The sequence below is a fragment of the Brachyistius frenatus genome, unplaced genomic scaffold (assembly GCF_029030835.1).
Source record: "Brachyistius frenatus isolate BFR_SWC_R1_liver_20210118 unplaced genomic scaffold, ASM2903083v1 Contig_46, whole genome shotgun sequence".
NCBI classification, from domain to species: domain Eukaryota; kingdom Metazoa; phylum Chordata; class Actinopteri; family Embiotocidae; genus Brachyistius; species Brachyistius frenatus.
The window spans coordinates 1,631,680-1,648,805 of NW_027210645.1; the positions used below are offsets into that span (position 1 = coordinate 1,631,680).

Below are 17,126 nucleotides of genomic sequence, written 5' to 3' on the forward strand. Positions count from 1 at the left end.
CCAGTCTCCAGTCGATTAATAATAGAATAGTTTAGTGAATTTTTAATAGTAGTTTTGCTTGAAATACCCATCCCTAGTATAAAGTATATACAGAGTGAGAGAATATCAGCAGATGTATCCCTATCAGCATTTTTTTTAATACCTAACATCGGTATTGGCATCGACCCCAAAAATCCAGTATCAAGCTTCTTCCTGACTGTCAAAGACAAATACAATCTCTGCAAACTATCCTTTAAGTGCAGCTCGTCCAGTCTTTGTAGGTTTCAGTTCGTCCTCAGGTGCACCCTAAGCTTTAGTTGCCTGAAATCCATGATTTCATTTTGGTGATCCAGTTGGTCAGGGCGGACTAAGGTGCAGTTAAGACAGATTTCACGCAAAGACGGGGTTATGTGGTCAGACGATACATGATCAAATACCGGAGTAGCTATGTACCAAACACAGAGCCCTAAAAAGACAGCATTTATGTTTACAATGTTACAATGCATGTCCCTGAATGCACCAACAATTTTCAAAAACATCCCTTCTTAGAGCTTCAGTGCCACATTTACCACATGACCTTATTGTGGCTTGTTCCCTACAGAATACATAAGTACAGTCATCAACAAAAGTGTCGATAGACAAGGAAAAAACACTTGAAATCTTCAGTGATAAGAATCGGAGGCACAATGCAGGGCTTTCAGAAACAGCAGGTCGCCAGGAGGCAATCTCCGAGAGAAGAAAAGCAAATTGTTGGGTAGAAATTACAGGAAATTGCGAGTGTGATTTAGAAATAGGAAGAGCGGTATGTGGAGAAAATTAAAGGAAAAATTGGAATATGGGTGAAAGGTATGAGCTGCCCAGCGTCTCAGGGGGCCTCTCCGATTGCTCGCTCTTTGAGGCGAGGCAACAGGAGAGGGTGGGCTCGAAAACACTCAAGTGAAGCAAAAGGGGAAAAAAAATCAATGGTGCCTGTCAGTTGTTTTGATCTGTTGCTTTTTTAACATGGCACCAGCTAAGTGTGTTTTACGCTAGCACGCATAGTACTTGAATGCTCTCTCCCTCTGTTGTCTATCTCCTCTCCAGTCCTCTCTTTCTTCTCCATCCGTCTTCCTCCCTCATGACTGAGCTGCAGGCAGGCGATATGAAGACGGTATTTTCTCGTCTTATAAGCACATTAAACAGTCGAGAAAGATACCGGCTCTCTGAAATGTTAAATTGAACTTTAGAATTATCTAACTCTCTGGCTTTTTCTATTTTTTTTTAGCTCTCCTCCTGCCTGTTTTCTCGTTTACTTCTCTCCATCTTTTCTCCAATTTCTGTCAGCTAAAGTCGGGCAGGTGTAATGTAACAGGCCTGTTATTAAAAAAACTTGAAATTGGCCAGCCAGTGTCATCCACTTATGTTGATAATGGCAGTACCTGTCTGACCACAGTTAGTCAATATGCTTTTAATATTTTTTGTATCACACGGCTGCCCAGAGAAATCACTTGGGTCTGGTGTGGGAGGATTTTTCTGAACCTGCCATGAAACCTGCTTCAATCCTCCTTAAGGAGCAGCATACACTACTCAAATAATTAAATTGCTTTTAGTGTCCGCTGATGTGCCATAAAGTTCTTCTGAAGGGTTTCCGAGCAATAAAATGGCCTCAATAAAAAATAAAAATCCAATTATAATGTTGGCACGAAGTATCAGCTCCTGACAGCTTAAATGAAAAACAAATTCATAATCAGCCTTCAAAGGTTTTACCTTAAAGTTTCCCCCATGTAGATTCATAGCCCCAGTTTGTGGGTCTCGGGTTTTATTATTACATTGAAGTCGCAGACCCGAGCATCTGTTTCCTCAAAGATAAACCCTGGTGATCATTCACAAGTTGAAGTTGAACAGCAAAGCAGTTTTACTGAAGCGTATGAGTCATAAGATCAGTCGGGCAGAACGATATTTTTCCGCCACACATTAAAAACAATAATTTGATCAGATTTGATCCCAGTTCAAACATGTCCGTTTTTTTGTGTTTTCTAAAATTTGAAAACAACATTTACAAAGATAACAAATCCTGTTCAGTGCAGGGAGAGGAGAGAAAAAAAAACAGTGGGCTTATTTGAAGCCTCTGCATAGATAATGTTAAAAGTTTACAAAGTTATAGAAAACACAAAGTTTACATACAGAAATGATATGACTACATAAAAATAATGGAAAACAAAATTTTAAAACAGAAACAGCAAAAACAATAAAATCATTATAAAAACAAAAAAATGTGAGCATAGTTTGGTATGAGCATGTGATTTGTATGTTATGGTTACAAAACAGCAGTTAAATGTTTCTTAGGCATCTTTTATAGTTTTATCTATTGAGGAACAGCTTTTTCCAGATGGCAAAAGCCATTTAAAGATTTGGTACCCCCATATCTCATCAAAAATGTACCTCGGCAGGTGAGACATTTAGGAGGGTGAAGATTTGAAAATTGCTGAGTTGAGTGAGTAAAATGGACCTGTGAATTTAGTTTAAAGTAAGAAATATTTCCTTCTTTTGAGTGTATCTTATAAATAAAAACACATATAACCCCGTTTTCAAAAAAGTTGTGACGCGGTGTAAAATGTAAATAAAAAAAAGAATGTGATGATTTACAAATCACATAAATCCATATTTAATGGTAAATAGACCAAAGACAACATATCAAATGTGGAAATGGAGAAATGTTATGGTTTTATGAAAAATATGTGCTTATTTTGAATTTGATGCCAGCAACACGTCTCCAAAAAGTTGGGACGGGGGCACGTTTACCGCTGGGCTGCATCACCTCTTCTTTTTACAACACTCTGAAAACTCCAGCAACTGGTCTCCTCAGTTCCCAAACATTTACAAAGTAAAATGTCCCAACAATGAATTATATATGGGTTCACATGATTTGCAAGTCATTGCATTCTGTTTTTATTGACATTTTACACAGCGTCACAACTTTTTTGGAAACAGGGTTGTATTTGAAAACTATTAATATAATCATAAATAGTACGAATCTGGAGTTGTTTTGAAAGAGAGGAAGAGATAAACTGTGACTCTGATCGGGTTGAAATCCTAACAAATGTTTCTGGAGGATTAAGAGTTGTCGGAAAAGAACCAGAAATCTAGTATCCAGAAATCTCATATCTCATTGCTTGATTTGTATGACGTGAGATGTAGATTTGTCATGTTGCTTAAAAGACCTACGTCACTTGCAGCAGGGCTGGACTGGGACAAAAAAAATCAGCCGTGGTATTTTAGTCCAGACTGGCTCACCCCATCGGTCATACACCACCTATCTTACAATCCTCTTTGTTCTCCTCTGTACACCAGTGGAGGCACCTCCTATGTTGACATTGCAGTATTGTATATGCTGGTGTCAGTCCTCTAACCAAACGCCACACATACAAAACAAAACAGTGTATGACATCGTTAGAAATGTGTGAGCCACTTCCCGCTGCTGCCATCTTTACTGGCAAATTACTTCTGCACTACTGGATTTCTGGTATTCTGTTGCAGGTGCTGATCTAAAAATAAATGTAACACAGAAGGCTCGGGGCGGACAAAGTAATCTATGTCCTCCTGCTCCTTGTTCTCTCCTCCTCCGGGGGATGCTCGCTCAACCCGGCTCAGCGAGACATGAAGAGAGACACGGTTGCGTCAGGGTTTGACTTAATGATACAATAACCAGTTATTCGATTCCCTGGTGACGGGCTTCACTGACGTACGAATACAATGCAGTGTATACAATAGTTATTTAATCAATAAATAAATCCATGGATGTCTCAATGTCATTTTTATATATAGTCCATTAATGTGCATAAATTCAGGCTCCCAAACATATTTTTTCCAGGTGCCAAAGATATCACTGTTCACCCTGTGACCAAATACATAAACAATCTGCAAGGTTTGGAGGAGGGTTTTTTTGTGATTGTTGTGATCTAAAATGCTTGGTTTTGCAGCAGGGTTTCTCTTTGATGTAATTTGCAGTTTCAAGTCATATTTTTGTGGTAAAATTGAAAGAATTAGCAAAAATTGCAAGTTGAGGAAAACAATATTTTTTTTTATTTTTTTTTTTTTTACCTCCCTAACAATGTTATCACTTCCGACGTAAAGAAGCATACAACATATATTTAGTTCTTACATGTTTTTAATTAATTTTTTTTAATTGTGGGCTTAAACGTGTAGCTTTACAAAACCAACAGTTTTGATTATATTGTAAAAAACAAAGATATTAATTTATATTTACTTCAGTGGAGAATGAATGGTGCTGGTGGTCATGTGTGGCAGGTATGACCTTGTGGCTTTGAGCAAAGATAACGTTGCTAAAGTGTGTGTGTGTGTGTGTGTGTGTGTGTGTGTGTGTGTGTGTGTGTGTGTGTGTGTGTGTGTGTGTGTGTGTGTGTGTGTGTGTGTGTGTGTGTGTGTGTGTGTGTGTGTGTGTGTGTGTGTGTGTGTGTGTCTCTTGATGGGGTTAGCAGTCAGGACTTTGTTTGATCCTTCCCGAGGTGTCGCGGGCCGAACTGGACGGAGCACCTGTGAAGGGAGGTTGATAACCTCAGTGAGATACTGCATCCAGACCTCTTGTTGCTGAGGCTTTGTACGAGGTGGTGTCTGACTTCATGTGTTTGAGCACAGCATACATAGTGTCAGCATGGCATCCTGTGAATTAATGAGGCGTTTGGTCGTGACATTGAGTCAGTCGACCCTTGCGGTGTTATCCCTCGTTAATATGGCGTTTTGTATGTACGTTAGAATACACAGGCCTATTGTTTGCACAAATACAAAGTGCAGTCTCTTACGACCGGGAGTGTGCATAAAACTAATATAACATATTCTTCATTCCCTTAATGAGACCATTTTCCGATAAACCCCGTCACTTCGGGTTTTTCCGGTCGTTCTGTTTTTTCCGGTTGTTGTGTTTTTTGTGATTGTTCCATTTTTTCCTGGTCGGCCTGCTTGTGGTTTGTTTTGGTCATTGACGGGTGTTAATGGTGAGACGTTGCAGAGACTTGCTGACTGTAAATGTTGAGTTATTTTTGCATCAAGCCAGCTAACATCAAGATGATCGGTGGTCATATTTCGATAGAGGCTTGTCGCCTTCTCACACCTCCAGCTAACACATCTTAGACTAGCGTCTTTAGTGTCTTCATTTAACATTCAGAGGCAAAATAAATATCAATCTGTCAGTATCTGTCAAACTTTTGCAAATTGTTTTTAAATTGCTAAACTTAAAATTTTCATTTGATAGAAAATAAAATGAGAGTGCATAATGCATTGCAAGAACACTGCTTCTGGCTAGCATCTCTTTGTAAATAGAATTGCAGAATATCAAAATTGCATAGATGAATGTTGTGAAATGACCTTTTAAGATTGTGAAAGATTGTCAGTCATTTTGGACAAAAAGTTTCTTACTGTTGCAGGTCTTGCCTTCTCTGAATGACTTTCTGCGACTTGATAGCACCTTTTCTTTCTGTTAGCACCTCTCGTCCTTTGGTTGATTGTCTCTCACCTTGGGTCCCTTCTTTTCAATGATGCTGTCTCTGTTCTTACATCATTTGTCCGCATGTCTTTGTCTCTCTCCTTCCTCTGTCTTTCTCGCCTTACTCCTCTGTGCAAAGGTCATCAGCTCAGAGGTTGGTGACCCACTAAGCAGCTGTTGAACAGATGTTCACGAGGTCTGTGGATGTGTGCGCGTCGACTTACGACCGGGCTGGACAACAACAACTGACAAGCAGTAGGCACTTTGACTGGGGGGATAGATTAGTGTTTTACGGCTCGGGACGGAGGGATGAACGATAAAGGGCAGGTCGAAGGGATTGGAAGTAAGGTTTGGGTTTTGGGGGGGTGGGTGGGTGGGCCACCCTGGGATTAAAACAACCATCATTGGTTAGAACAGAGGGATATTTACTATTTCACAGACCTAGGGGGGAGGTGCACTTTCATAGGTCACAGCTGGGTTAAAGTCAGGGATAAAAATCCGGGTGGAGAGAGCGGCGAGCGCAGTGACAAGGGCAGTTGTTGTTGTGCGATTGTACCTTGCAGCGGCTCCCGGCAGCCCGGCCATCAGTTTCCACTCTTTCACTTTCTGAGGTTTGGTCTTTGGGGCTTTGACGACTGTTGGACAGGGAGAGAGTCTCGACAGACAGCTGTGACCTACAGGGACAGGATTACATCACCGATGGAGGCAGTTAAAGGCACCTGGAAGCTGCTTGGGTTCATTTGAATTTTGGTTGGTAACATTCTTAAAATGTTTTTAGAAGTTTTAGAATGTTTTTAAAGAACTTTATTCTATCTTAAGAACAACATTCTGGGAACATTGAAAAAAAAAAAAACACTTCCTGCTGAAAGCTTTCTTGGAGATTGCACCATTTCTTGCTGGGCTGTAGTTGATGATGCAACGGTTTAAATACATGTGGCACCCTGCTTCCAGTATCAGTTCTAGGACCTTACGTTCCTCAGTATCTGATCACAAAATTAAAATTGTTTCTTGATCTGATTACTTTGGTGTCATCTCAGTCTGATTACTGGTAAAAAAAATAAAAATAACAACAACTGTGCAGCATTGACCACAAGCAACGTGTTGGAAAGAGCCTCAGGGCATCAGTAGTCTTGTACGTACAAGTATGCTCATGTTTCTGGGTCGAATATTTTTTAATTTTCTTTATCCACTTTTGTTACAAGCCAATTAAAGCAAATCTTTGCTCTGTAACTACCTGCCACCAAAAAACATCAGTTACTGTAATTAAAGTATTTTTCTCTCCAATTAAATATCTTCAAAACTTTTCTTCTCATACAGTCAAAACCCCTTCTCCCCCCTCCACACACACACACACACACACACACACACACACACACACACACACACACACACACACACACACACACACACACACACACACACACACACACACACACACACACACACACACTGACAGATGTACAGATTGTTTGTTTTGTGGCTGCGCTCTCCAAATGACAGATTGGAAGGCGATTATTCATTTCTACACGCTACAAAATGTGTGCGTTAGTGCTCGTACGACGTGTGTGTGTTTTCCAAATACTCATCTAAGGAACAGCGATGCAGTCAGTCTCTTCTCAGCTCACTGAACTGACACAAATTACTGCTTTACGGCAACTACTAGCTGATTTCACTTATAGCTTTCAGAACTGCAGACACCGCTCAATTACTCCTCGAGGAGAAATGAATTGTGTCTGTCTTTTTCTTGAGATTGTGTGCAGGGTTGTAGACTGACTGACTGAGCTGTGGTGTGGTGGTGTTTGAATAGAGGGGAAAAAACAGAGAAGCTGTGTTGGAGTTTGACGACAGGAACGAATTCTTTTCGCACACTAACTATAAAATACAATGACGTGATGTAATTCATGTTTATTTCACTTGAGCACTTAGCACCTTATAATTTCTCTTTAACCTGGTTCTTGTACAAAAATAATAAAAAAGCATTGGCATTAGATAACAATGGAATTTTCAGAGTAACATGCTTGATGAAAGGGCAACATTGAAATGTCCAGTTTGACCCGATGGTGTCACTAAACCCAGAGATAATAACACACACAGTGTTTCTAAGGTGCTTTCACACCTACCCTGTTTGGTCCGGACCTTCGGACTTTTCAGTTTGGCAAATACCAAAGAAGCAGGTGGAAAAGTAACTCAGACCACCAAAGGACCAAAATTTGGTCAGGCCAAAGAAAGTGGTCTCCATTCAGATCCAACTCAAACTTGTTTCGGTTGGTTTGCAGCGTGAAAACAATTTCTGAATAGTTCAGACTATCGGAAAAAATGCAGGAAAATCGAGAGGGCGTATTATCACTTACTAAAACAATAGAAAAAAGAAATGAAAAAAAATCAACACAGCGAAAGAAGGAAAGTGTTTAAGAAATCAAAACTCATCTTGAAAAACATATAAAAATTACAAAATGAGAGGAAAATAAGTGCCGGTCATAACGTCATAATGATAATATAACCGCAACAAAACAATTTCTTTCAGTTGCTTTTTTCCACTTAAACTGAAGACTACCAGCTGAATTGACAACACGCCAACGTCACACACACGCCCGTCTACAAACCAATCAATCACTTAATTTAGTTCTTAAGTGCACTAAATTGCAATGTGAAACCAAAACAAACCGGATCCAACTTATTGACCATCACATATGATGGTACTTCAGCTGTTTACAGGTTTAGTTCGGAGCAGTGTTTTCTTTGATTGATGAAAGCAGCTCTGCAGATGAAGATGAGGCTGAGGACAATGAGGAATTTTGTGCCACTCATAACTCATCTAGTAGCAGAACCGGAGCACGACAGTGATATAACGATTTGACATTGGAAATGACATTTATACAAAGTATTCCATGATTGGTCGTAAGAAAAGTGATGAGGTGATCTCAGACAGTTTTTCAGGCTTCACGTTATTTCTTTTGGACCAGTCAGTTTCTTATGAGGACGTACTGGCAGCTAGAGTCGTGGTTGAGGCGTGAAGCAACTGTTCCTTTGAAAGCAACGATGAAACTGATTGGTTGAAGTTAGTCTGTGATAGGCGGACGGTTCATCCAATCACCTGCAAAGTATTTCAAAGGAACCTGCCCCTTCTCCAAACAGTTTCCAATGACTTCTCTGATGGCTCTAACAAACCATGTGGCACTTCAGGTTGTTAATCCGGCTCCTATAAAAACACAATAAAAATTCTCCTTTAAAGGACTGAAATCTTACAAACAGGCACTCTTCTGGAAAACGTTGGCCTTTGGCTGCTTCTAAAATAACTTTGAAAAGCAGCTGCATCATCCAGTTTGCCCAGAAACAGCTGAAAAAGTCCCACAAAAAAAAAAAAAAAAAAAATCAGTTCTTCAGGCTTCTAGTTATTTCTTTTGGACCAGTCAGTTTCCTATAAACAGGAGTATAAACTACATCTTTATGTCAGGTGACGAAATGGCCATAATACTAATTCCTACACAGAAAGGCTGCATGAATTACTGTTAATGCACAAACATGTCCTGTAATGCCTTCAGGATGAGGGACTTAATAGTGTTTCTGTGTCCGCGGCAGCTCTCACCAGGCAGCAGGCAGCGATAACACCTGCAGCGCCCACGCCGACCACCTCAGACGCATCACACACACACTCTTTGACTTTTCTCGAGTTCGTGTAAACATAAACAGGTCTGAGCTAGTTCTCACCGTCTCGCACGTATACACACAAAGTTTTCGGGGTAATTACCTAGCGCGACTGAGTAGAGGTCAGCGAGTCTCATCAGAGGTGTTCAAAGCCCACTGATACTGTAATTTTAATCACCACACACACAGAAGTAAACACTTTGATGGTTGAAACACAGGCTAATTAGCTGTGGAGAACAAGGAAGCAAAGTTAACAAGCACTTTGTTCGTTAAAAGCTGTGACAGTGTGCAGCGGCGAGAAGAAGTGGGTGAACCGAATAATCCCTTAAAAATATTTTAATGTGTAACAATACAGTCATTATCCCATAGATATAATCTCTTTGTTTATTATGAAACAGTGGCAGTTCCTTTTATTCTGCACTCTTAAAAAAATGCACATTTACATGGCTTGTCCCATCAACGCAGGAACTGTCATAATCGAGAACACAAATAACGAACAACCAACCGAGAGATGATAACGGAAAGAACATTTTTATAAGTAGGGCAGCCTTAGAAAAGAGTTCCTCTTAAGTTAGGTTGTTTGAAAGACTTAAACAGTGATAAATGTCCAGCTGACATGTACTGAACTTTCCACAATTGTCAGGAAGGGCTGACGTCACAGTCGAGCCAGACGTAGTGATCACCGACACTCAGATGCAGGATGGACTGCAAGGAAAGAGGATCTCACATTAAGGGGAAGAAAAAGATTTACAACATCACTTTATTGTTGATGAGGACAAGTTGGTCAACTCCATTAGAAGTCCAGTCATTTTAAAATGCCTCAACAGCTTAGATAGTGTCCTTTTTCAAGGTGATCATCCACAAACACTGTCCTTTTGGGATAAAAACAAGAAAGAAAACACGTGAATTTCACATGTACAAAAACTCATGTCATCACATGTGACCACATAGGTACATGTGATAGACTCCCATTCAACTTCTGAATACAAAATACAAAGTCAATACATTTTTACATGGGTCATGATGGAGTTGTTATCTGAAGTCCCTCTTTCTCATTAGTTTGCAGTCCATCTAAAAATAATCCTCATTAATTAGAAAATAAGACTCAAAAAGCTGTGTTTTTGTGGCGTGTCTATTTGATTGACAGGCCTGTGCTGCAATCAGGTTTCTGCTATAGGTGGGCGGGATGCAGTGTGGTCGGGTTTCCAGTCAGATCAAGTCAACCAGCTCGTCCAAATATGGTCACTTCCACCTTCAAACTGCTCCGAACTAGCAAGATGGCGGTGACTGAAATGCCGAACTGGAAGCTTGAAGTTAAATACAAAAACCACAACTTCCTATGTTTGTCTGTGATAATGTAAAAAATAAGAAACCACTGGATATCTGAAAAGTTACATCCAAGAGAGATCTTTGTAGAAAATATTCAGTCAGTATTTCCTCTGTATTTGGATGAACAGTCTGTTTTATCAACATTCAGCCACACGTCCTCCGGGAGTCATTCATGCAAAATAATCTCATTCTAAGTACAAGAGTTACATAATTCCTAATGATTAAAAATAAAAGCAATCAAAAACCATGAAAAACACCAAAAGCAATTTTCTCCTTAACTGAAAGCTTAGAGCTCTTTGAAGTTGTAAATTAAGGGACAATATTTGTGATTTCATGTTTTGTTTTTTTCACCCCTTTAACTGTGTTTATAGTCCTTAACAAATATTACATTACACTATCCCCTGTTAATTAAAAACACCTAAATGACATAATTTGTATTATGTGAACTAAAGGAAATGTGAGGTAAAAAGTATTCCATTTCATAGTAATGGTTTCATAGCATAGTTGAATCACTGAAATCTAATTTTATCTGACAGGTTCGGGCAGCTGAGATGAAGATTAGGAGATCTGATCACACACACACACACACACACACACACACACACACACACACACACACACACACACACACACACACACACACACACACACACACACACACACACACAGCTGATTTGACACACAAACACACAGCTGGCCAGATAAACCCATAAAAATGTGATCAGTGGGCTAGTGTTTGACGTCACCGGGCTGCAATTATTTAACGTTTTGCGGCTGTGATGCAGCAGTTTAAAGACTTGCCGACTTGCATAACATCTCGTGTCAGGGGGATTGGGACGTGATGCTGTGACCTGGCTCGCTTTGATTTCATTACCAAAAAAAAAATAAAATGCAGAAAGTCATTGCGTAAGTGTACAAAGTCACGCCGGGAATTTGTCAACGTCTTGTCGGGAACCGTTTTAGGTTGTTTTGTAATAAATTCACAGCAGCTGGCAGGTGATAGATAAAACAAAACTATTTTAAACGTCTTTTTTCTAAGAACCTTCTCTTCTACTTTCCGCTGTAGCTGAGAGTCACCTCTATCTTGTCCTGCTCAACTCAAAATCCTCCTCTCTAACGCCTCCTATTTTGTGTGTCGCTGAGCGGCTCCACTGACATTTCGCTGTTTGCTGACCGTCCACATTTCACTTCTGATTTGTCACCAGAGTTCATCCTTGTCACTGCTTAATTGTTGCTGACCTCCTGTTTCCTTATCTCTGACTGACAGGTGTGAAAAGCGGCCTGGCTAGTGCTATAGTCGCTGTTGTCATCAAGGAAACCCACAGTCCTGTCCCGTTGCCATGGGGAAACAGAACAGCAAGCTGCGGCCAGAGATGCTGCAGGACCTCCGGGAGAATACAGAGTTCTCCGACCACGAGCTGCAGGAGTGGTACAAGGTACTTCATCCACAAACTGAATACGGACATTGTTAGGACGTTATAATTCTACTCCACAACCCTTCAGAGAGAAACGGGTTTATTGAAGATTTTTGACTGAGAATAGTCGCTAGCTATTCTAGTTTTACCCAAGCCGCAACAACAGTGACGTCACCCATTCGTTTGTTGTTGCACCAGAGGCCTGTCAATCAGACAGACATGCCCCCAAAAATGTGTATTTTTGAGCCCTAATGTCTAATTGATGATGGAATTATTTTCAGATGGACCCCCATTAAGCTATTAAGAAAGAAGGACTTTAGTGAATGACACCATAAGATCTGAGTTATAAGAATTGACTTATGACTGATTGTATTTAATGAGTGAAATTGAATAGGAGTCTATGGAGCCACAGGCTTTTTGGAGTCAACCCCTAGTGGCCCTCAGTGGTATTGCAGTTTATGGCACTTCCGCATTGGCATAATTTTTCAGCCCCAGAAGCGACGTCAACTTTTATATACAGTCTGTGGTTTTACCAGAAACTAATTGACTGCATGAATATATGTCTGACCACGCTGCATTAGGGCTTTTTTCCAATCTGTGTAGTGCTTGGGTTAGTTTTGGAGCAGCCTTTAACCAATTGGCACTTACCAGCATATAAAATATGTTGTGCACCAACACTTGTTGGAACTAATTCAGTGTCATCGCACTGGTCCCTGATTGGTCCACCACTTAGAGTGGCAGCGTGGACCTTAATGTGCCCGGGGTTTCCAGACCATAATCACAGGAAAGACTGTAGGTGTGAGCTCTAGTCGGTTGGAGTCTGTCTGCTTGCTGCTGCTACAATGGTTGATGAGAGCTGTGAGAGTGAACCAAAACAAACAACAAGCTAAAATAGGCTGCTCTGTAGGGTATCTGGTGATAATTTAATGTGGGTTCATCAGGCTGCTGATATAGGTGGGCGGGCATAGCGTTGGGTTCTCAGTCAGATTCACCCCTGCTCTTCCCTAGTTTGTCCAAATATGGTCACTTCTTACTCTAAAACAATCACTTGAACTCGAGGCTTCAAATCAGCAGTTCACAACCCAACGGGCGACATCACGGTGGGTCTCCACCTGATCACCACCAAACAACACCTGGGTAACATTTGACCACACAGATGAACACTTACAAGCAACTGAAAATGTATATGATGCAACCAAATATTCTTGGTTTGAATATGTCACAGATTACAGTTATGAGTTAAGTGATGCTTTGAGTACACAGACATTAGTCTGTCAGTGTAGCCTGGCTTCTTCTGTGCAGACATGTGTCATCAGTAACACCGGCGGCAGCCTTGAATGTGACAGTGTTTGCCTCCGTCCAAGGCAAATCACCATCCACACTTAGTGTGTTATCCCCCAGGGAGACCGGATTAGACTTTGTCACGGTCATGATATCTCATATGGATGTGTGTGATGGCTATATGGCTTTATGCATGGATTATACCTGTGGAGCAGCTGTGCTGAATAAGATCTGTAGACGTTAAACCCGCTGCCCTCCTCCTGACCTGCTGCCCAGGTCACCTCACACCGAGAGCGGTCACGACTCTCACCAGATTAACAGCTCCCGGATGCTGGTGATGGCGCATTATATTCCACAGGATATGAAGATGCTCAAGGACTCTGAGAATTTATCCGGCTTGTCTTTTTTTGCCGGGATTTATTGCCCATAAATCTGCGCTTCCAATCGGAAAGCCTTACTAAGCACTCTTGCTCTCTCAGATATGTCTGGCAATAGAAGAAACAAAGTATTATTAAGAGCACAGCCATGTTGGCTTCCCACTTAAACCTGTGACAACATTTAATATGACATTTTAAAAAAAAGTCATTCCAGCCGTCAAATTGGGACAATGACTTTGTCACCTCGCTGCCCCTGTCTGGAAGATAGTCGTAAAAAAGAGCTTTACTGTATTTCTGCCGAACAAAGACCGAGACTGACGTGACTTTTGACTCCCTTTTCTTCTTAAGCACAATGCCGCTTTATCAAATGTGGCAGCATGAAAAGAAGAAGAAGGTGTTTTCTCTCAACTAGCCAAGGCTAAGCTCCTTTTCCAAAAAAGTGCTTCTTCAGTGTGTTTGTAATGAGGAGATACATGGATTAACATTTCCTGCTCAAAGTTTTGGTACAGACATTTGATTCCCGATTGTTTCAATGATTTTTTTGGGGGGTCAGTAATAATAGAATGAGTTGTATTATATTATCTTGAAGACTAAAAACAGAGCCTCGTCTCACCTCCCCTCTTCCCTTTACTTCAGGGTTTCTTGAAGGATTGCCCCAGTGGGACCCTGAACGTGGAGGAGTTCAAGAAGATCTACGCCAACTTCTTCCCCTACGGTGACGCCTCCAAGTTCGCTGAGCACGTCTTCCGAACCTTCGACACCAACGGCGACGGGACGATAGACTTCCGGGAGTTCATCATCGCCTTGAGCGTGACGTCGCGGGGAAAGCTGGAGCAGAAGCTGAAATGGGCCTTCAGTATGTACGACCTGGACGGAAACGGGTACATCAGCCGTGACGAGATGCTGGAGATTGTACAGGTGAGCATGGGATGCTGGGTAATATCATTTGAAGCGAAAGGATGCTTGACTTCGTTTTTTTTTTTGAAATAAGCGTGCTTCTGTTAAGATTTTATTTTCATAGCAGGTCGTTCTCTGGTCTCAGGTGCTGAAAGTAGGATTGTCCCATATGGGGGACATGGACCCTTCCAGCTGCCTCACACTGGAGCGGTGGAAGTCTACATCTATGGAAATAGGCTTGGTACAACTTTGTCATAAGGGCATTGTAGCAAGTACTTCTACACCTCCATAAAGCCTTTAAAAATGTTCAAAATCTTTGGTCCTGACCTTTAACAGTTCCTTTCTGGAAGGAGATACATAAAGCTTTGCAAATAGTATCGCAGGTGGACATCACAGTTAAACTAGATTAATAATTGGGTTGCCCCGCCAGCAGGATTTATTACCTCTAAAAATGCAGCTTTTTATTTTTTGTCTTTTTATTCCTGACTAATAGACTAGAAGTTGTAAACATGGGGGCATATGGATGGACAGGTAACTTTTTGATTGGACAATTTGGACGATGTCATCCTGCATCACCCAAACCAATGTGGGGAATCAAAACCCAGTGACTCTGGTCATGTCACCTTTTACTGGTTGTTTACACATACATGAACCAAAAGAACTATGACTGCTTATTGATAATCGAGTAACAACAGTGCATGTTAAAGTCTGAAATACATTAGTCAATACTGTAAGTCAGCTGGTTGGGTAGAAAAGAAACAGACAGTCCGAGAAGAGACAAACAGTCAACCGGCAAAAGGAATAGTCAACTTTCAGAAGTACTGGATCCTAAATGTCCCATAATGCAGCACGTTTCTATTGCCCTGTCCAAATACCCATGTGTTCCCAAGTTCATGCAAGTCGTGTGTAGTAATCTTCAGGGCTCAGCCAAGACAAGCCTGATGACATAATAGGGGTTGCATTATTTTCTCAGACAAAGCTCCTCCAAAGCCACAGATGACACTGTGTACACACTCTGAGTAATACTCCCACATGAGGACTCCTCTGAAGTGTTAAGCTGATGGAGTTTCCCCTTTTTAATAAGCGTAGAGGACCCTAACATAATATCAGTCTCTTAGCTGCCAAACATGACTTTTTAATTGATGCATCCAGATTCAATACCATAATCTGTACGGTTCCCGAGTACGACTGCCCACCTCCCAACTCCCGTTTGCTTACGTAATCATCCACATGATACTTGTATATGCAGTCAAAATGTGCGCCAAATCAAATTGATATAGTTCCTACGGCTAACTTTGCAATGGAGTTCTCCTTCACATTACTGCTGCTTCTGTTCTGAATGTACAGACACAAGGACACTCGGCTCTCTCGCCTGTCTTCAAACCTCATCTGTCACGCAAGGAAGTGGATGTGAGTGTCGAGATGTGCCCACATAGGCAGATTTATGAACACGCAGGGACAAACAGTTGAGTATCCTCCTCAGCAGAACGCTCTCTCACATCTACAGCTTTCTCTCACATCTGAAGAGTACCGCACCCGAGTACCTAATCTGGACCTGAGTCCGCCTCCTCCAGTTCAGAAATGTTACACGAGAGGGTGTGCTTGCAGTGATGCTCACGGACCTGAACGCATCACCGTCGTGCCAATAATGAGGTTAAATCACACCCTAAGTGTAATATTGCTATTATACAACAAGTTGCCAACTAAATAAAAAATGTAATCTCAATGTATTTATTTTGCGGGGCAATTTGCTCTCAAAATACAAAACTTTTTGTTCGTGCAATCTCCTTTTCCATGGCAATACATGGGGGTTGACTAAGAACTGGAAAACAATCACTTGCATCATGTATGTAATGTATGCGACGTTTACCACTCCAGGGAGTAGGTCGACCCTTCGTAACAACCTTAGCAACAGAGACGAGATCCAGCCCATTTAACGGGTTTCTAGAGATCGTTTCTCACGCTGAATAAATACAACACAGAAACACTAAACTGCTCAGCTAGCTCAATCTTGTTATAACGAAGATATCTGCTGAAAAAATAAATCCATGGACACAGATGGTAGCGTCATGTCACACACTCACCGGACTGTGGTCAAGTGAGCCTTCATGTGTTAAAACCCAGTCAAGCTCGCAGCCGCTTGGATTTGAAGTCCGCGACTGTCCGTGGTGTTATGGTACGGGTGCCCGGAGCGACACAAATGAAACTTAGCAAATGTACCAGACTTTGGGCTCAAACTCGAGTACGGTACAGAATACCAAACGTGTCATAAAATCACGTAGTGCAGGTGATAGGATAATATGCTTAAATAACAAAAACTGCCTCATCAGACGTTTACAAGTGTTTTCTTGCTTACTGTTTCAAGTGCACCTTAAAACTTCCCTGAAGCCTAATGTGCAGAGCACTGTTCATGTTATTTAGAGCAGCCAATCACAACTCCATGACTCCTGCAATACCAAGAGCAGACTTATGATATAGGCCCACTTCAATTATGTAAGTTAATACACTCGTTTAAGTAGGCGCAGCGAGGCTCAAGTACAGATATGTTCGGATCTAATAGATGCACTGAGTGCAATATTGGCAACAGTTTGCCGCGAGACCGTTAAGTACGGCGCTACATTAGTGCTGCGAGTAATCCTTTCACTGTTGAAGAGGAGCATGTTGAGATATTGGACCGAGGATCTTGCTGTATGTTTTGTGCGTGTGTGTGTTTCTGGGTTCTCG

General features: G+C 41.3%; 1 protein-coding gene across 1 annotated transcript in view; it reads left to right on the top strand.

The window, feature by feature from the left end:
• Positions 1 to 17,126, top strand: part of LOC138623755 (hippocalcin-like protein 1) — a 42,646-nt gene that overhangs the window by 20,528 nt on the left and 4,992 nt on the right. Inside the window, exons 2-3 of the mRNA XM_069703431.1 lie at positions 11,700 to 11,868; positions 14,142 to 14,423. Coding sequence (XP_069559532.1) covers positions 11,773 to 11,868; positions 14,142 to 14,423 — 378 coding nt within the window. The 5' untranslated portion in view covers positions 11,700 to 11,772. The remainder of the gene's footprint in view (positions 1 to 11,699; positions 11,869 to 14,141; positions 14,424 to 17,126) is intronic.